Genomic DNA, 20,461 nt, shown 5'->3' on the forward strand with positions numbered 1-20,461 from the left:
GTAACAAGAGAATCAAAACGAGCCAAAAGAGAGGCTGATGATCTGAGGGCTAGAGGACTAGGACACTTGCTCATCCCTGAAGAAGCTCTAGTAATTAGTATCTCAAGTGATTCTATGGTCTCAACTGAACCATCTATCTCGAATAGATCTCTGGATTCTAACAACCCATCTGAATTCTCGGAACACTCCTTTCCAGAAGACCAGATCCCATCAGATGCGTTTACAGAATGGGGGGAAGAGGATCATTCTCTAGAGGCTGGAAATGAGATGGGGGCTCAAAATGGTGAGAGGCCAGAAGAAGTGTCTATTGGAAATGTGCCTGGGGATCTTGCTCAGGGAAGCTTGGAAGGGGAAGGGTATGAATCAGAGGAGAGCATCTCTTAGGTGATGTTCCCACAGCCTAAGCCTATAGCAGTTGATGATTCTTCAGTGGTTTATAAGAAAGCATGCATAGCTAAGCAAAAGTATAAGGGGGAATGTTCAAGGCAGTCAAATGGAAAGGAGGGGGGATGTAAAGTTGGTGATGGACATAGAGGTGGTAGTGATGAGTCTGGAAACAGTGGGGGTATGGTTTCTCCTCCAGGGTTCGCGGCAGTTGTCCCACAACAGCTGCCTCGTCAACCATGATACAAGCCTGGAATTGCCGTGGAATAAGCTCCTCCACGGCAGTTCAAAATCTAAAGGACTTAATAGGGAAGTTCGACCCTGATATTATATGTCTGTCTGAAACTAAGGTAGGTGTGGATAGGATGCAAGGGATCAGTAGAATGGTTAAGTACAGGGGCTGTTTCTATGTTCCAGCTGTGGGCCGGAGTGGGGGGCTAGCTGTTCTCTGGAAAGAAGGGGTGGACCTGGAAATCTTGGGGGTTACTAGGAACCAAGTGACAGGTAAACTGAATAATTATTTTTGCACTGAATCTTGGTTTTTTTCCTTTGTGTATGGTGAACCTGTTGCTTGTAACAGACATCGAGTCTGGGCTGAGCTTAGGGATGTTGCTACCCTGATTCCTGGCCCTTGGTGTCTGTTTGGGGATTTCAATGCCATCACCTCTCTTAATGAAAAAAATAGGGGGCAGGAGCATTTTTGATAAAAGTATGGTTGAGTTTAATGGGCTGATTAATGACCTTGGGTTTAAGGGCCCTATGTATACTTGGAGTAATAACAGAGCCCCCTATAATCATATCATCGAGAGATTAGATAGAGCTATGACCACTGATGCCTGGGTTGTCCTTTTTCCTAACATGCATGTGGATAATGTTGTTAATGCTAGTTCTGACCACCTGTCTATTATGATCAATCTCAATGCGAAGGATGATAATAGAGCCAAGCATGATAAACCTTTTCATTTTTACAATATGTGGTTTTCTGACAATGCTTGCATGCCTGTTATAGATACAACTTGGAATTCTATTTATCATGATTTGCCTGATATTAATGTGGTCCTAAAATATAAGATGACTCAACAACATCTTACTATATGGAATAAGAAGGTGTTTGGTAACATCTTTACTAATCTGAAAAAAGTCAATAAAGACTTGGAAGCTGTCCTGAGTAAACCTTTCTCCCTAACCAACTATGAGAGAGCAAAGAGATTAAAATATGAGTTGCTGGAGTGGTTGGTTAAGGAGGAAAGTTTCTGGAAACAGAAATCCACTATTCACTGGTTGAAGGATGGGGGCAAAAATACTAGGTTTTTCCATCTCTCCACCATTTTTAGAAGAAGGAAGAATAGCATTGAGAAGCTGCAGAAGCCGGGGGGAGGCTGGAGTAAGGGGAGAGTTGAATTGGGGGAGGATAACATTAACTCTTATTTTCAAGTTCTTTTCAACTCTGATCAACCCCAAAGAAATGATAGCATCCTTAATTTGTTCACACCCTGTATCACGGAGAAGGAAAATGAGCAGCTTACAGGAATTCCATCTTCTGAGGATATTTGGAGAGTTGTAAAAAAGATGGGAAGCCTGAAGGCTCCTAGGCCTGATGGATTCCAAGGGTGCTTCTACCAAAACACTTGGGAGATAGTGGGAAGCAGCATTGTTGCTTTTGTGAAGGACTTTTTTCTCAAGGGGGAGCTGAATCCTTCCTTTAATGAAACCTATATTGCTCTTATTCCTAAGACAAATAATCCTGAGACTGTGGCACAATTTAGGCCTATTAGTCTCTGCAACTTTTGTTATAAAGTCATCTCAAAGATCTTAGCCAATAGGCTTAAGAAGCACTTGAATAAAATTGTCTCACCCTTTCAAGGGGCTTTCATCAAAGGAAGAAACATAGGAGATAATACTGGGTTAGCTTGTGAGCTGTTTCATCACATGAAAAACATGAAAGATAAGCATCATGGCTGGGTAGCCTTGAAGATGGATATGGCAAAAGCCTACGATAGAGTTGAATGGTCCCTGGTGGATAACATCTTTGAAAGGCTGGGGTTTAGTCAGAATTGGAGGAATTTGATCAAGCAATGTATATCCACTGTTTCGTTTCAAGTTTTATTGAATGGGAGTCCCCTAAATAAGATCATCCCTGAAAGAGGCCTCATACAGGGTGATCCCCTATCACCATATCTCTTTATCATCATGTCTGAGGCCTTATCTAGGATGATTGCTAAGGCTGAGGCTGAGGAGAAGATCCATGGGATTAAGATCCGGAGGGCTTCTCCCCCCATCTCCCATCTCCTCTATGCTGATGACCTGATCTTGTTCACCAGAGGAAATCTTGAGGATGGGGGGCATCTTAAAGGTTTCCTCCAAGACTACTGTGCTGCTTCTGGTCAGATGATCAATTTTGATAAATCAAGCATGTTTTTCAGCAGAAACATCAAGCTACGTAGTTAAATCAAATTAAAGAGGTTCTGGAAGATGAAGCTTTTTTATCCAAAAGATAAATATTTGGGCATCCCTATAATGCTCTAAAAAAAAAGGCTGAGGATTTTGACTATTTAGTTTACAAAATCTATAATAAAATAAAAGGTTGGAAGGCTAAGGTACTCTCACAGGCTGGAAGGGCTACCCTGATCCAGTCTGTGGTACAAGCCACACCTCTTTATGCCATGTCTACCTATATGCTCCCCATGTCTACTTGTAACAAAATAGACAAAGCATGTAGAGAGTTTTTTTGGCAGGGTACTGAAAACTCAAGAAGTGTCCACACCATTGGGTGGGACAACTTATGTAAAACTAAATCCGAAGGTGGGTTGGGGTTTAGAAAGATGAGAGACATAAATGTAGCCATGCTAGCCAAGCTCCCTTGGAAAGCTGCTACTGACACTGAATCTATTTGGACAAAGACCCTTGCTAGTATATATGGAAAAAACTGGATAGGGGATGTTTGGAAACCACCTGGGCATGCCTCTTTTTTTTGGAAAGGCATCCATAGCACTTTCAATCTCATTAGTGGAGGTCTAGTCTGGGGGATCCATAGTGGAAATTCCACCTCTGTTCTAGATGACCCTTGGGTGATCTGTAATGGGAAACCTCAGACTCTGAGAGAGTTAGGGGTGGAGGATCCCAGACTAGAAGACCTTCATGTGGCTGACCTGTTTCTGGAGGATAGGACTGGATGGGATGAGGCCAAGCTGCAAGGTTTCTTCCCTCCTTTCCTTGTTGCAAGAATCAAGGAGGTTGTGATCAGACCTCTGGGACTTGGAAAGGACAGGATGGTTTGGAGTGGAGAGAAGTCTGGGAGATTTACAGTGAAATCTGCCCACAAATATCTATCTAAGGATAGGGGTGAAGGACAGTGTTCTAGCTTCAATACTCATACAGTTAAGCTTCTTTGGAAAGCTATAATACCAGCCAATATCCAGATGTTCATATGGAAAGCCTACATGTATGCCTTACCTATGGGGGATAGGCTGGCTTCTCGGAAGATGGTGGGGGACTTTTCTTGTCCCTTGTGTTACAACAGTTTAGAAACAAATAGCCATCTGTTTTTTGAATGTGACTGGACCAGAAATTTGTGGTTCACTTCTAGCTTGGGGCTAAGAATGGAGCCTCAGGGTAGGAATAATGCTAAGGAATGGATTACCAAATTCATTAGTTGGAGTAACAGCAAGAGCCAACACATAGCTCTGGCGGGAGTTCAGGCTTGTTATCTCTTACACAACATTTGGAAAACAAGAAATGAAGCAAAGTTTGAACAGAGGCTACCAAACAGAGAAAGAATTCTCAAAAGCAGTGAGGTGGAGGCTAGCAAATGCTACAATGGATTTGCAACAACCAACTTTCAGAATGAGAATTCTAACTCCTCTGAAAATACTTTTGATCAAAATAACTATGATTTAGACTTTCTGTTCCCTGTTATTCCAAATGATTGTATTAATATTAGATATGATGCTGCGTTTCAGGTTACTTCAAGGGAGGCAGCAGCTAGCACAATATCTTGGGATTCGGAAGGCAAAGTAGTAGGGGCAGGCTCTAGAAGGTTCCACGCTAGGTCTGCAGAGGAGGCAGAGGTGGTGGCTGCTGAGGTGGCACTAGGACTTGTGATCTATCATGGGTGGACTGCTGTGTACATAGAAAGGGATTGTCTAGAGGTTACAAAGGCTCTTAATGGCCAGTCTAGTTCTTGGATGTCTGAGAGTTTGAGAGACTATGTAGTTAAGTTAAGCTCAAATTTTGCTTTCTGTAAGTTTAAGTGGATTAACAGGAGATCTAATGGAGAGGCACATTTGCTAGCACAATGGGTGTTCCATCAGCAGCAGATGGAGCATCTGCCATACTGTATCATGACAGACAAGATTATTCCTGTTTTGGTGTAATGTTTTATTAGTAATATATATGGTATTAAAAAAAAAAAAAAAAAAAAAAAAAAGATAGAACATCGTTTATGTAAATAAAAAAGTATATTTCTTTTGAAATATATCCGATAGTCTGTGAAATTATTATATGCATATAGATATCTTATTCCAACATTTTCTCATCAAATCCAAACTAATTTACTAATTTTCCTGCATTCAACTTTGCCACCACTCCCCATTGCAATACATGTATCTCAGTTTCACATCCTCAACTTTTATAATTAAGAGCATTCAAAATCAACTCTTTAGAGTTACAAATACAAGAACAATTCTTTGTAGTGCTGGCCTATTTGAAGCTTAATTGGAAAAATCAATTCAAAATCTTCATATGATGTTAATGAAAATAAACTATCTCTTTCTCTCTAATTTTTTTTCTACCTCAAATCATTGTTAGATGCAAAAAAAATAAAAATTGTTCTTTTTTGAGTTTGAGATGACTTAGCATCATTAATTTTGCAATGTCTAACTTTAATTGACATCGAAATTTACTATGCGAAGAATACAAAAATTAGCAACTCTCAGGAGCGACGTGACAACATGGCAACACGTGTTATAGGTCTATAACTCATTGTAAAATGAGCAAAACACTCCCTAAACACCGTGAGGTTGCGACGATGAGTGATGCTACAAGTTGAGTGCAACAATTTTATGTTAATTATGGATAATAATTATGTAGAGTATGCAAATATAATAGATCTAAAAGGCCATTAGGTAGCTAGGCAAGATCTTGGAGATTAATTTTCATTCCCACTCATACTAATCCAATCAAATTTAAATTATATTTTTTTCCCCAATAAAAATAGGACACACAACAATGGTCTTATGGTCGATGCACTTTATATTCGTACATCATGATTCAACCTATTTACATCAAAAGTAGTGGGTAATTGAGTCATGCATGTAAAACAGTAAAAGACTGGCTTGACCGGCGTGACTAGTAGGTGAAGAGAGAAATGGCGGGAAAAATATAAGCCAAAGTAAATAAAGCCCGACAAACATTTAATAAAAAAAAAAAGAGGAAAAATGATGGAGGAAAACCGGAGCTGGAGAAAAGAGTTGGATGAAAACCTAAAAAGGCTACACTCATTACTCTTCGGAATCGAACTCGCTCTCGAGAAATCCAATTTCTCGTGTGCTCAAATTCTCTCACTCCGACTTCTCGGGTTCCTTAATTCCCGCAGTTATAACGAAACTGACCAAGCTTTCATTGACCCAATTCGACACGAGGTCATTTCCAAACTAGACATTGCTAGAAAATCTCTTATCCCAGAATCTGACCGGTAAACTCTTTTTTTCTTGATTGCTCGAAATTTATTTCTTCTTTATTAATCTCATTTTTTTATATTTCAAATATTTCAGGTTGGCATTTCGACAAGCGAGAAGAGAGCAAGGTAGTAGTAGTGTGTTTGTGAAGAGAGGGGGTATTGATATTGAGTCTACTCACTTTAAACTCTTCTTTCAGAAGAAGACCAAAGTAAAGACTCTTGATACATTGGTATGGATTTTTGTTTTGTTTATATATTGATGTAGGATAGCATTGTAACGCCGCAAGTATTTAGTGAGTTTTCGAGCTGTTGGGTGTGATGTTTGGAGTCTGGGATCTTACTCTTCTCGTAATATTGAATAGGCTTCCCTTTTATTAAGAACCTTTGCAGGGTTTAGAGGCTTGACTAGGGCGGCACTTTTTAGGAGTGTCTTCTAGTATGAAGCATCACCCATAGTAGATCTTAGGCGTATTCAAACCATAGATAAGCTTAAATTAAAGGGTTTGGGAACTATTCTGATGCATTTTTCTACAAGCAATGGGAATCACCGGACAGCATAAAGGATGCACTTAGTAAAGATATAATCCCACCTTATCTTTCACCAATGGCTAAAAGGATTTCAGACCACTTTCCAAAAGCCATTATCTGAGTTATTTGACATGCAAGAAATTGGAGGATCTTTGAGCTCCGATTAAAGAAGCTTTGTGTGATTGGAGAGTTTGATGCTGTCACTTGCGCCTGAGCTTGCAGCTTTTCAGCCTACATTGGACCAAGACTTAGCTATATCTCTCCAAACCACCTTCTCTCTATTTTAGATCATCTTATGTCTCTGATTCTTCACCTTTGCAAGGGTTTTAGCTTGTATGCTAACAAAGGTTTAACTTAACCTTAAACCATAATTCCATTGTCCAGATCCACTTTTAATGGAGTAGGTAGCTTGAGACAGACCTCCACTTCTGCACAAACTTTAGCAAACGTTGAGCCTTTCCTTTTGTGTTGTTGCTTCATCTAGACTCTAGGCAAATGGATTCCACAGCAAGCTTGCAACATAGCTGAGATGTTTAGGGGTATCCAATTTCACCCATATTGGTGTTCTTTTTCTCCTCTTCTTTTGTTGTTTAATCTCCTCTGACCAATGCTGGAGCACATAGGTACTACCAGCTTTAAGTATTGGTCCACTATCCAAGAAACCAAGACCATCTGTCGTTCTTCCTCGTTCACAAATTTAGCAGAAATCCTTTCGCGAAATCTCATATATGCCTTTTGTTTCTGTGGAACTTCCTTGACTAGGGGTAAGACTCTCTCTCTCTCTCTCATGGATAAGGATAAGGAAATCTCCTTAGAGCAAAGAAACCACCAAATAATCCCTCCACTTAGTATACCCAGGCCCAGTTCAATTATGTCTAAAGGATTTCTGCAACACCATCTTTGTTCAGCTAGAATCTTTTCAAAGTAGGAAGATGCTTAGAAGATTTTCATTGCTCAAATGCAGAAATCCAATATTTTTGGGCCTGGAGTACCTCCTACATCCAGATCTTCCTTTACTAATCCAGATTTGGATTCAGATCATATTAGTTTATAGCCTAATACTAAAAATGGTGTATTAAAGACTTGCCCCAAATCAGGTATCTAAAGCTTCACACAATGATATATGAATCTTGGGGACGGTCCAATAGTTGCCAATTGGTTTTCAGTTGGATGCCCATATTTATCAAATTCATTCGGATAATCAGATAAAAAAAAAATAGTCACATCATTGTAGTCTTAGTTGGACCAGATCAGACCTTATTGGACCAGGTCAAAGATTTTAAAACAATATCCGACCTCTGGATATGCTTAAAGGGCCTAAACCCTGCAAAAATGGACTTGGGTTGGTTCAGATCTCAGGTCAATTCTGTTTCACTCTATGTATGCTAGCGTACTTGCCTCTGAGAGCTAATAGGAATTTCAGAAATGCACTTTTTGGGTGAGAAGATAAGACTAAGCAAGAAGAAGAGAATAAACACACCCAAGATCAGAATTGCTCTGCTACCATGTTGTAAAAAACAAATGACTCTGTATACTGATACTGATATACACATCTCACATTTGGTCATTTCATGACTAAATTTTGAACACGTGAGTATCCCATACTTCTAACAATGGTGACTAGAGAAGCTACTTTTCTCTCTGGTATTTATCCTGCAAATGAAAAACTAAAGTAAGAAAAACAAAACATGATAATATTTTTTTGTTAAATTCTTGGAGTGCTATCTTCTTACTTCATGTATACATTGTCTGTTTGGCATGCATAAGTTTACACCAATTAAATTGGGTGGGAACTGAGAAACTGATATTCATATTTACTTATTTAGTTATTTGACAAGTAAATGTCTAACTATAAATGAATTGTTATATATTTTCAGATTCACCATTCATCAATAGATGTCGATTCTCATGGCGTTCAAGGTACTTGCACTGGAGAAGGGCAACATCTGTCTCATGCAGGCCAATTTGATAGGCAAAGTGAAAGGCTTAGTTACAAGACATCAAAAGTTATGACACAGGCAAAGTTGACTTCCATGATGTATGCAAGCAAGCTCTCCAAGCCAAACAATAGCTTGTTTAAGAACGCGGCAAACTTCAAAAGTAACAGCTCAGAGGACGGTGCTATTGGAAACACACATACTGATAACCAGAACCTTCACAAGAATCATGGTATTCCTGCATCTGTGCAAATTGAAGATGAAGAAAGACATCAAGAAAATAGTTTGGCAACAAAACGTGCACATCTTGTTATTAGTAGCCCTAAAAATGAAAATATGAAGTCACCATCTTGCATCGAAGAAAATGATGCTTCTGGCAATGGATTTGTCACTGCAAGAACAAAACTGGTAATTCTTTGACTTATTGCAGTAGCTTTTTGGTGAGTGTATGCGTTTCTCTTAAAATATCTGATGAAAACCGTGGAATTGGTTAGCACTCATACAGGTTTATTAGCACACCGTGCACATGTAGAAAGTAGCATTTGTTTTTCTTTCTACCTTTACTTTTGGGGAAGACATATATGCCTATTTCACTTTAGAAGTGTTAACTCCATTCAAACACACCACTAGTATACATGCACATATATTCATTCATGGTAAACGTGAAAAGTTCTAATTTGTTGAATAAATTCATGATTATTATTGATTTTATTTTGAAAATCAGCAACAATGAAAAGAGTAAAGTGTGAGCTTGTGAACAAATTAGCCTTTCAAGTTTTCTAATGATAAATTTGGAATGACTAAAATCTTCATCAAATTAGCCTTTCAAGTTTTAGCTGGCTTAGTGGTAAAACTCGGGAGTCGTTGCCACAGACCTTGGTTCAACAGCATCTAGCACCATAATCGATCTTACCTATTACAGAAAAATTTAAAATTTTCCGTTGGGACAAGTCGACAACACGATCTTGATCTTGACAGCATTTCCAAAGGTCTGTATGTCAAGAAGAACGAAGGCTAACTCTCCTAATAAAAAAACAGAACCAGAACACGCAGATTGGTAGCTTTATTCCTTTGATTGTAATCTGCAGTATGTTTTAATCTTTTTACTAATTCAAACCAAATATTTGGAATGGTTGAAAATGTAACCTACAGATGCAAAAACTATGTTGTAGTCTCATTTGCTTTTTGGAGGGTAAATCAGTAAATGAGAAGGAACAGCAGATCTGAGAGATGGTAATGAAATCGCAAAAAGCTATACCAAAGAGAATAGGTGGCTATATGGTTAAGCTGTTTATATCAGAAATATCTTGAGTTGCATCCATCTGTGTTATTACACTTGTTCATTTACACACACAGGGTGGTAACACACAACATTATCTTCTGACAATTTATTGTTGCAGGAAATGGATGCAAGACAAAGGCGTGGTTTAGCAGGATCACCAAATGCTTCTGGATCTCCACAAAATGAAAACAACATAAACAGTAGAAGTTACGGTATCAGGTCAGGTGGTTTTCCACGTCGTGGTATTCGTAATAATTTTGTTCCTCCTATTAGATCCAGTGGATCCAACACAGGTCACACAACATCACGAATATCAGGGAAGGGTGATGATGCTCTAGATGACTCAACGAAGAGATGGTGAGTCACTTCGTCCAGTGTAAGTTCTTTTCAACATTTTGATAGAAACTGTAACAAAATTTTAGTAGAAGAGGTACTGAGGACATCTTTAGGTTCTGTTCTTCTCATAATTGATTGAAAGATGTCACCTCTAGATTGTTACATCGTCATTTGTATATTACTCATTGGATTGTTCACATAAATGTTGTGAGTTCTGAGAGGTATGCATGTTTTATTGTTTTTGACTTGTTATAATTTATAAATGTGTTTAGCCTTGATATCTTATGTGGGCCTGATGGTGAGCTTCCTGAGAAGTTACGAAATTTGGAACCTCGTCTTCTCGAACACGTTAGTAATGAGATAATGGATCGAGATCCAAGTGTACATTGGGAAGATATTGGTAATCTTCTTTGCTACTTTGATATCTTCTGTGGTATTTAGAGCTGGTTCTGATCTGTTGTCATCACTTTTCAATGATGTAGCTGGCTTGGATCATGCCAAAAAATGTGTAACTGAGATGGTTATATGGCCTCTCTTACGTCCTGACATATTTAAGGGCTGTCGTTCTCCGGGAAGAGGTCTCCTTCTCTTCGGTCCTCCAGTAAGTTAAGAATGCTTAAGAATAAGGTGCTTCATTCCTGACTGATTCGACTCTTAGTTTAAGATCTCATGTCTAGGGGACAGGTAAAACTATGATTGGAAAAGCTATTGCTGGAGAGGCTAAAGCAACCTTCTTCTACATATCGGCCAGTTCATTGACAAGCAAGTGGGTACGTTTATTTATTCCTGCTGCTTCCTAGAGAAGATTGGGCTAGAGTCTCATAGCCCAAATTTCAATCGTAATGTATTCTATGGGTGAAATGCATAAAGAAACTCTTTTGTCAGTTTGTAATATCTCATCTAGTTTAGGGGCTGTATGAGAGGTTGTGGGGTGACTCCCTTTATCACACTCTTTATAATATAATTATTGTTCTACTGGTCAAAAATTATATATTGTAATCCGGTTTAGACCAAAGTCACATTGACACGGAGACCTATATGAAGTAGGACACGGAGACAAAACTAATAAAAAAGGAAAACTATTCTTTAGTTACACGACTAATTCTAGGGCTCAAGACCTTACGAAGCGCCTCCTTACAAATAAATTATTATGAGAATGGCATATTATGGAGTTGTAATTTTCTAATTGCTTATTATCTTAGTCTTTTAGGGTATAGAAGAAACCCTAGTTTGAAATTGTATGCGCATCGTGTCTGTGCGACACGACTGTCTGTGTGTCTGTGTGCCCAACACGGACTTTTATAAGAATATGAAGTGTCCATGTTACTTAGGTTTAGATTGGGTTAAAGGGCGTTTAGCATCTTTCTATCACATGTTTTTCCATATAGGTTTAGTACTAGTATACAACATTAGCTTATTGTCATTAGTTCTATTATGACCTATTTCATTATTATTTTGATAAGAAGTCAAAGTGTTACCATCAAGTACATGGACTATCATCATTCATTCTACAGGTGCTTACCTTGATGATGAGCTACGTAATTGCCCACTGTACCCAGTCGACACCTTTGAAAATTCCCGAGTGAACTTGTACCCCTTGCATGTTGTGATAATTCATTATTGATAATAAGTATACTAGTGCGTCATTGTGCGATGCATCATATAACTGAAACATTGACAAGCACGGCTTGTTATACTGTCTTCCATGTCCAATAGCCTTTTATTGTTGTCTGTAGATTGGCGAGGGTGAAAAGTTAGTGAGGGCACTTTTTGGGGTTGCTGCCTGTCGTCAGCCTGCTGTAATATTTGTCGACGAAATTGATTCTCTTCTATCTCAGGTATGCTTATGCCAAATTGTTCAACATATGCTCAAAGCCAGTTTAAGAGTATAATAAGATGTGAGGTCAAGACTCAGCTTAAATATGAAAGCTAATATCCGGACTAGGTTGGAACCTAGCTATTACCCTTCATGTGTAAAACTTACCTACCATCCCAGATCCCCATAAGAAAGATTCATATAGTCAATTATACAATTTACACTCAGGAATCAGGATCATCTCTCTAATGGGTTTCTTAGGTACTCCTGCCCTCTAGCATCCTTCACACTGAGGTTGGAAGGTCATGAATCAAGGTAGAGAATAAATCACCTGAAGTTAGCATTATTACACAGTTTTATTAGGTAGTCTGCAGCTTGTTTTAATTCTCTGAAAACGTGTTTGATCTCTAGTGTCTTCCACATTGGGATTGCAAGGTCATGAATCAAGGGAGAGGATAAATCTCCTGAAGTTAGCATTATTGCATAGTTTTATTAGCTAGTCTGCGGCTTGTTTTAATTCTCTGAAAACATGTTTGACCTCAAGTATCCTTCACATTGGGTTTACAAGGGAATCAAGGAGATCTTTAAGTTAACATTATTGCACAGTTTTATTAGGTAGGCTGCAGCTTGTTTTAGTTATCTGAAAACATGAGTAAAAATTGTATTCATGGAGAGGAAGTTTGGAGAGAAAAGAGAAAAAGTGGATACGCCTTATTAGTTTCGGTCTTATATCACTTCGGTATATATATGAAAATAAGAGTTTACAATAATAGAAACTTCCTAAAAATTCAGGAGATGCCCTCTTAGAACTCTAGAAGGTCTCCTCGGGATATGTCCTCTTAGAACTCTAACAACATGTTTGACCTAATGTCGTCAAGGCTGCTGTTACTTGAAGGATCTTTCATAGAGCTGCTTATGCTACCATGGATTCATAACAGAATAGGATCCCTTTTCTTTTCTGGTATACTTCTGTATCCAATTTGACTTGTTTAAACACAATCACGTAGTGGAAGCGCCATTTAATGTTTCCATACTTGGATATTCTTGTTGAAGTTCTGACCGCGATAGGGATGAAGTAAAGCTGATACCCATTGTTCTCTTTGACGAAAATTTATGCTAGAAGGTCTCGTAAAAGTTCTAGATGCTTATCATAAACTCAATTTGGTGTTGGTGCCAGGCATATGAAGCTTTTCAATGCTAATTAAGTTGACAGAATTAGGGACACAAAATTGTCATCTTTGATATTCTTTGGCAAAATTTAGAAGGTCATAGATGTGGGATTGTAGAAAAGTGGGTCTCACTTTCATACATGTCATCCATTGAATTTACCTACAGTTGAATGTTTTATGTGTTGATTTTAATGGGCACCCCATATCCTTTCCAATTATTCTCCAATATATTCTCTAAATTTAATGTGATAAGATTACCATATGTCATTGCAGCGCAAATCAGAAGGGGAACATGAATCAAGCAGAAGACTGAAAACTCAGTTTCTGATTGAAATGGAAGGATTTGACAGTGGGAGTGAGCAAATTCTGCTTATAGGTATTTGTTGAACCCAGTTACATCAATGAAATGCCAAAAATTTAACTGCAGAATGTGAGCTCTAGATGATAGAAAAAAGATCCCTGAGTTTTTTGAGCTGGAGTACTCACATGTATTCCTTGTTTCTTGTGTGGTGCTAAACTGTACCTGTTGCGTAAGAATGCTTACTTTACATTATAGTAAAATTTATCATATGAACTTAGAATGTGTGTGAATCCTCTTTTCCCATTAAGTAAAGTTCACCCTAAAAAATCTTTCTTCTTTAGAAAAAATATTCAATAGCATAGACAATTTTCAGGTGTATAATATGTTTTTGAAATTAGATTTGTATTGTAGAAGTTTGGCATGTCCACTCTTCTTTTGGCAAGAGACTGCCAATCATTTTTTTCATTTTTCCTTTATATATTCTCCTCTGAAATCCCAACATTTCTTTTTAATTTAATTTCAGCTCACTTGGCCAAAAAAAAAAGCACCAGTAATCTGTTTTGCTAATGATTATAGTTCTCCCTTTTGTATCACTCTGAGTTGAAGTGAGAACTGAGAAATCCAATATAAACAGGAAGAAAGAAAAGAATAGAGAATTTGCAGATTTTTTCGGAGACAGAAGCCCTGTTCTCAAATACCTTGCTTCAAAAATTACATTCTGAAAAATTGGGCAAAAAGAACTTTTGAATTTTTAGTCTTATTACCTTGCCTTTCTTGGAAGTCATCCTTTTTCACCTTTCAGTCTATATTATTATTATTATTAACTTTTCTTTTAAAGCAAAATTCTCTTTATATATTGGGTTATTGCTTACAACCTAAGCAACTAGGTCTTAAAGAATGAAACACGACCTGTCATTGGCTCGTTGCCACCTAAGCTGTCCCATTGCCTTGACATTGAGCAATCTCTATGAAAACTAGATTTATACTAGAAAGAAAGCTAACTAAAGGTCACCAGGTAAACTTTTTCTTGATCAATAAGCTGACCTGTATGGGTCTGTTACTACATTTCATTGTTATGAAGGGATATCAAAGAAAACTATATAGCAATGTTTTACTTTGTAAAGAACGCAGGTGCCACCAATAGGCCCCAGGAGCTCGATGAAGCAGCACGAAGGCGACTTACAAAACGACTCTATATTCCTCTCCCTTCTTCAGGTAGATTCTATCTTTATTTGTATGCCATGTTAAATTTCTAGATGCCTTACATTGTTATGTCTTTGCTGATAAAGAAGCTAGAGCGTGGATTATTCGGAATCTCTTGGAGAAGGATGCGTTATTTAAGCTTTCGAAGGAAGAGATTGATGCCATCTGCAAGTTAACTGACGGTAATCACTCCTAAAGACTTGAGAGCCTCTTTTTAATCTTTAGTGTGTTGGTTCTTTGCTGAAGAATCCTTGATGGAGTTTCTATTACAATTATTGGTTAATTATTCTTTCAGGATATTCGGGCTCAGACATGAAGAACCTAGTGAAGGATGCATCAATGGGACCACTGAGAGAAGCTTTGGGACAAGGTATAGAGATCACAAGTTTGAAAAAGGAGGATATGAGAACTGTTACTGTTCAGGTAATATTTTTGGCTAAAGCTCTTTGATACACATGCACATATATTTGTATACCTGATAAGCAGTGAAGCAAAAACGGAGGGAAAATTCCGTAAGGGACTTGGTTTAAGCATGTAGAACGATCGGTTAGAACGTTCAGAAAGATCATTAGGTGATTGTCATATTGGTTACACAGCTGTTATGTGTGTCCTTTTGGGTATTCTGTTGTGATAATACCGAAGCCCCGTCTGTTCTGCCTTGAACTAAAGTTTGTATCTTCTGGTCCTTAGACCAGCTGCCGAGTTTTCTAGTATCACAAATACCAGAATACATTCTTAGTTTGTTGTACTATCAACATTACCTCTTAGGATACCGAGCTATTTGGTATGTTGGTATAACAAAATCTGGTAGAACATAGTAGTGAAGTTGTTCTAAGAATCCTTTGATTTCGCAGGGACATGTAAACAGTTGAGTTAACTATCAATAACTGTAAATATTTTTTTTCAGAAACTTTTGTTTACACTGATAGGTCCATATTTTCAAACATTCGAAATTCATGGTCCATGTTTCTTAGACACGATTATCATACAAACAAAAGCAGACACAAACACACCACATAGTAGTGCAGCACAGTTTTTATTGAGCTAGCTAAGCTTCTTACTTTAACTTGTTACTCAGGATTTTGAGTCTGCATTACAAGAGGTGAGGCCCTCTGTTTCTTTGAACGAACTTGGTACATACGAGGAATGGAACAAGCAATTTGGAAGTATTGCTGTAGCCTCCAATCAGATACATGTGTAGAGGGATGGATTATAGAGCTTGTATGAAGCCAATGGACAGCATGTGGAAGACCAAATGCCGTTGGGATTAGAATCTGATAATTTTCACAATTACAGCTCCTTCCAACGGAAATCATTTCGGTTTGTCAGTACCAATATTTGTCAACCAACTAAAATGGTTACCGCAGAACTTGTCAAGAGGAAGATAAGGATCTCATGCGTCACCATTTTAATTCCCTTGTCAGTACTTGGTTGATATCTTCCAAGGAATTGCACATAATTCTTCTACAGTTGAAATGGTCACTTTAATCTGTATATGATCCAGTATTATTATTTTCAATGTGAGTAAACATATTGATGGTATAGTTGAAATGGCATGGGAACGAGTTGAATATGTCTGTCTGAGTAGGTTAACATCAGGAAATCCTTCCAGTGAAAGTATCAACGTCTTGTAACTAAATAGGTTTTGTAGGCTGTAGCAATTACTAAGTCCTTCCAGAACTTGAATGAGATAGATTACAGTACTGCCTGTTGCAAAGTGTTTCGACTTGGTATTCTGTATTTCTGTTATTATGAATTCTGAACTAGTGATTGAGTATTGGATATCTGTAAGTGCCACCTCTGATCCACATATTGGTTGCTGTTCTCCAGCTCCAGCCCAATATTTTCTGGTACACCAACAAATAAGGCCACGAATCGTCTCCTTCCTCCTTTCTCTCTCTTTATTAAGAAAGCTCCAAAATCTTCCGTTACGTTATTTTGATGAGCTGGCTTCGAAATTTAAGTGACAGGGTGGGATTAAAAAGTTTAAGGGGTGTGGTATTGGCACTCCATTTTATGGGATTGACACTTTTTGGGCAAAAAGTAAAACAACAATGGTTATTTCTTATATGACTTTTTATATCCTATATCTTAGATAGTTCTACGGCATTGGGTTGCCGGCAGGCAGTTGTCGTGAGATCGCACAATCTATGGCATCGGGTTGTCCACGAGATCCCATATCCCACGGCAAAGAGTTGTCGTGGAATATTTTTTGTGTTTTCTATTTTTTTTCACTTCAAATTTTGCGTACTGAACACACACGACACATGGATACCTCATTTTCTTTTTTAAAGCTTATTTATACACTCCAAGAACAACACCAAAATTATGACAAAAAAAAAATATACAATCGAGGCATAATTTTGCTATCTCGCAGCAAATATTTTCATATGCTATAAGAAAAACTTGTGATCAAATTAATGAAGAAGAGTTTTGATAATTAACACAAGCAAAGCCTCCATTTTAGTGAACATAACCATCTTGCGTCAACTAACTTTTTTTTACGGTGGCTATTAAAAAAAAAAAAAAAAAAAGGACCCACGGCAACCACCTTCTGTGGGATATGGGATCTCGTGGCAACCCGATGCCGTAAATTGTGCGATCTCGCAGTAATTTCTTGTCGTAAGTGTTTTATTATGTGATTAATGGAGGGGTGCCAGTACCTTTAAATTGGTCAAAGGGGTGCTAATTCCATAAAGTGGGGTGTCAATACCACGACCCAAGTTTAAACCCATGAGCTGACGTATTTAAGGTACTCATTTCATATCCCACATTCTCACCTATGTTTTGTTTTTTAGAGTGTCTGTCAAGGACAAAACAGTTGCGAAAATTTATATAACAAATTAGGGAAAGGTGGCCCCCCAAAAACAATCCCTAATCTTTGGATCTACTTATGATGTAGCGGATCTAAAGGCTTATGTGGTGTGGACAAGATAATAAGAGGTAACAGAGTAGTGGATCATTACTGAAGTCAACAAAGGCTACTATTGGATTTTTGGTGGGCAATTGGGCTTTTTTAGCCGGGCTTCTGTTGGGCTATTAAAAATTGGATTTTGGTTTTGTGAGTGATTTCTAAAAATCAATGTTCAATAGAGTTATTTTCACACGGAACTGGGGCTTGTGTCCGATTTCTTGATTAGTAATTCTTAATTAAATCAAATAACATCAAAACAACACATTTGGGTCACCACCATATCAAAGTTTTACACCTTTGGAAAAAACAAACCAATGCACATAAGTAATTAAGTATATAACTTGTATTTTTTTTATTTGGGAAAGTTCAGGGTGTGTAGCTGTCCACCCTTGGCTCCGCCACTGTACATCAGCATTGACCGAATAGAATTCAGTCATAGTCTCAAAGTGCAAAATGACAGAATGTAAAATGTACTGCAGTGCAAAAAAAAAAATATAATACCTAAACTGCAAAAAAGTGTATAGTACGTTGTACATTTTGCCTATTAAGTGTTTAAAAATTGGAAATTGTATTATATGATGGTAGAACTTTTAAGTCTTCATCCAACAATGCCTAAAGTATATGCCAATTAAGTACTAACCCAGTTCGTTATGAACTTAAGACACAACTCAATTTCAATAGATTTTTAATCAGACTCGAAATACAGCCCATTCAATCCGAAAATGCACTTGCCCACCCCATTGTGTAGTATCCTTATATAAACCATGGTTTCTCCCGCTTTGCCTTCAGAGAACGTTACTCAACCCACATTCATAGATGGATATAGGGGGGTGCATGTGGGGGCGGTCACACCCCCGAGATAAGAAAAGCTCCAGTACCACATAACTAATTGTGTTGAAAAATCTTAGAACTATAAAGACTCGCACCCCCCAATTTTTTTAGCCAACTTCCACTACCGCACCCCAAATGTTTTACAACTATAGTGAGAATAAAATCAACAAAAAAAATAGTATGAAAAAAAAAAACTAATAAAAAACATTCCAATAAACCAACTATTTTTTTACTTCTCTTTTTGCCTTTACAAAATTATCATTTATCATTTATTTTGAGTCCAAAATCATTAAAGAGGGACAAATATGTCTTTGAATGTTTGATGGGTTGATGAGACTAAAACAAATAGCCAAAGACCCAAAGCCCAACCGGTCAATTTGTATAATTCTAATCACCCCTAACAAACCCGTAAGCTCTCTTTCAATTCCTCTCTTTTACTCTCAATTCTTAAACAAGCATCAGGCCTCAACCCAAGAAAAAACCAAAAAACAAAAAACAAATTCGGAAAGGACTTGTGGCGTAGCTTGTTGGACGTTTGTCCTAATTATTTGTAAAACTCGTTATCATTATCACTAAAATTTCTACTTAAAAAAAAAACAAAAAACAAAACAAGGTAATTTTTTATTTTCAATGTTAATCTTTCTATAGTTTTCTTCACATGATAGTATGGATATATAGACTTATAACATTATAGGAAGTTAGCAATTTGTTGAATTGTTGTAGACTTGGACTAGATTATATATATATATATAGTAGTATCAATTAATGGCTTAGGTGCTTAAGTAGTTAACTTCATCAGTCCATATTAAATTTTTAGAAGTCAACGCACTTGAGTTTTGTGAATTGAAATAAATGCATAATTTTGTTGATTTTTATTGTTTAGACCTTCTAACAAAACAAAAATGAAAAAAATTGCATACTTTTTTTTTTTCGGGGTGGGGTGGGGTGGGCACATAATCTTGCACCCCCTGGCTTAGAATCGTGGCTCTATTTTGCCCACATTGTTTCACTTTTTCTTGTTTTAAGAATGCTACCCGAACCACGTTCACTCTTTTCTAGCATTTTCTTGTTTCTTGTTCATCTACGCACATTGAAGTACTTCTTTCTTTGTGTTGTTCTGTTTGTTTTCTTCCTCCGTGTTTTAAGACAACGTCAAAAAATCTTTAATGGCGGACTTCTGGTTGGATCTTCCACACGACATCCTTAAGGAAATTGTGGGTAGATTAATGACGTTGCAGATGTGATACGTTTTAGCTATGTTTCTCATGATTGGCAATCTGTTGTGATCCCATTAGTACCAAGAACTGTATTGTGACTTGTTGTTCCTTGTGAAAGCCACATTAAAAACAAAGATATCACTGTTTGTGAGAAGAACCTTGGGTTCTTGAACTTCCAAGAACACGAAACTCACAAAGTTCACACGCCAGAAATTCTAAACTGTCGAATTTATGGTTAGTGTACTGGAGGGTGGTTGACTACCGTCCACCAAAATGGGGAAATTGAAATATAACATCCCTTCTCAAAGAAAGTAATTCCACTCCCTGGTCTTACCAACTCCCTGGTGTTTCTGGATCTTATTTTGATTCGGATCATAACCTTTGCTATGAAGTTTTCGCGAGAGATGGGTCTGGCACATTTTCTATTGAGTCCAGTGACACGCTCGATATGGGTATTATTAAGGTTGTTTTGTCTTCAAGCAAGCCAAAAAGTGGAATTACAATGGCTATCCATTCAGGAACGGATTATTTGGCATATTATACACTAGGGAGGGACATCACATGGTGTTCTTTGAAGGGGGATGCTACAACGGCCCCCTCAGCCAGTGATGGACCATTCTCAGATGTGACTTTCTTTCAAGGAAGCTTTATGTTGTACACAGGGATGGAATTGTATTTGTACTTTATGGTTTATATACTTCAAATCTGTTAATGAAATTTCTGATAAATACTCCCCACAATCAATGTTTTTATCAAAAACACTGATCTTAGCACTTTTCAGTGTTTTTAGAAATTTACTTACTACGTGCTAAAACTAAAACTCAATAATTCCTTACTCACTGTTTTTCTTTTAGAATGCCAATCTA

The 20,461-nt window shown here is 37.6% G+C and overlaps 2 protein-coding genes across 3 annotated transcripts; both read left to right on the forward strand.

Moving 5' to 3' along the window:
- Positions 1-3,206: 3,206 nt before the first annotated feature.
- LOC147493326 (uncharacterized) lies at positions 3,207-4,757 on the forward strand. Its single transcript, XM_086567826.1, has one exon. It carries the CDS (start codon positions 3,207-3,209, stop codon positions 4,755-4,757), a length of 1,551 nt encoding a protein of 516 aa, XP_086423952.1.
- Positions 4,758-5,697: 940 nt separating this feature from the next.
- LOC147493327 (P-loop containing nucleoside triphosphate hydrolases superfamily protein) lies at positions 5,698-16,350 on the forward strand. 2 transcript variants are annotated; one of them, XR_015199401.1, is made up of 13 exons: positions 5,698-6,076; positions 6,156-6,291; positions 8,467-8,934; positions 9,927-10,165; positions 10,417-10,544; positions 10,627-10,745; positions 10,822-10,914; positions 11,881-11,982; positions 13,403-13,505; positions 14,555-14,645; positions 14,720-14,815; positions 14,929-15,056; positions 15,712-16,350. XR_015199401.1 is itself a non-coding variant. In XM_086567100.1 (13 exons), the coding sequence occupies exons 1-13, from the start codon at positions 5,820-5,822 to the stop codon at positions 15,832-15,834; spliced, it is 2,076 nt and encodes a 691-aa protein (XP_086423226.1). In that variant the 5' UTR covers positions 5,705-5,819; the 3' UTR covers positions 15,835-16,350. The 2 variants fall into 2 exon arrangements, 1 of the variants encoding a protein (XP_086423226.1); XM_086567100.1 differs by having other exon boundaries at positions 5,705-6,076; positions 14,562-14,645.
- The last annotated feature ends 4,111 nt before the right edge of the window (positions 16,351-20,461 follow it).

This window comes from Coptis chinensis, chromosome 6 (genome assembly GCF_015680905.1).
Source record: "Coptis chinensis isolate HL-2020 chromosome 6, ASM1568090v1, whole genome shotgun sequence".
NCBI classification, from domain to species: domain Eukaryota; kingdom Viridiplantae; phylum Streptophyta; class Magnoliopsida; order Ranunculales; family Ranunculaceae; genus Coptis; species Coptis chinensis.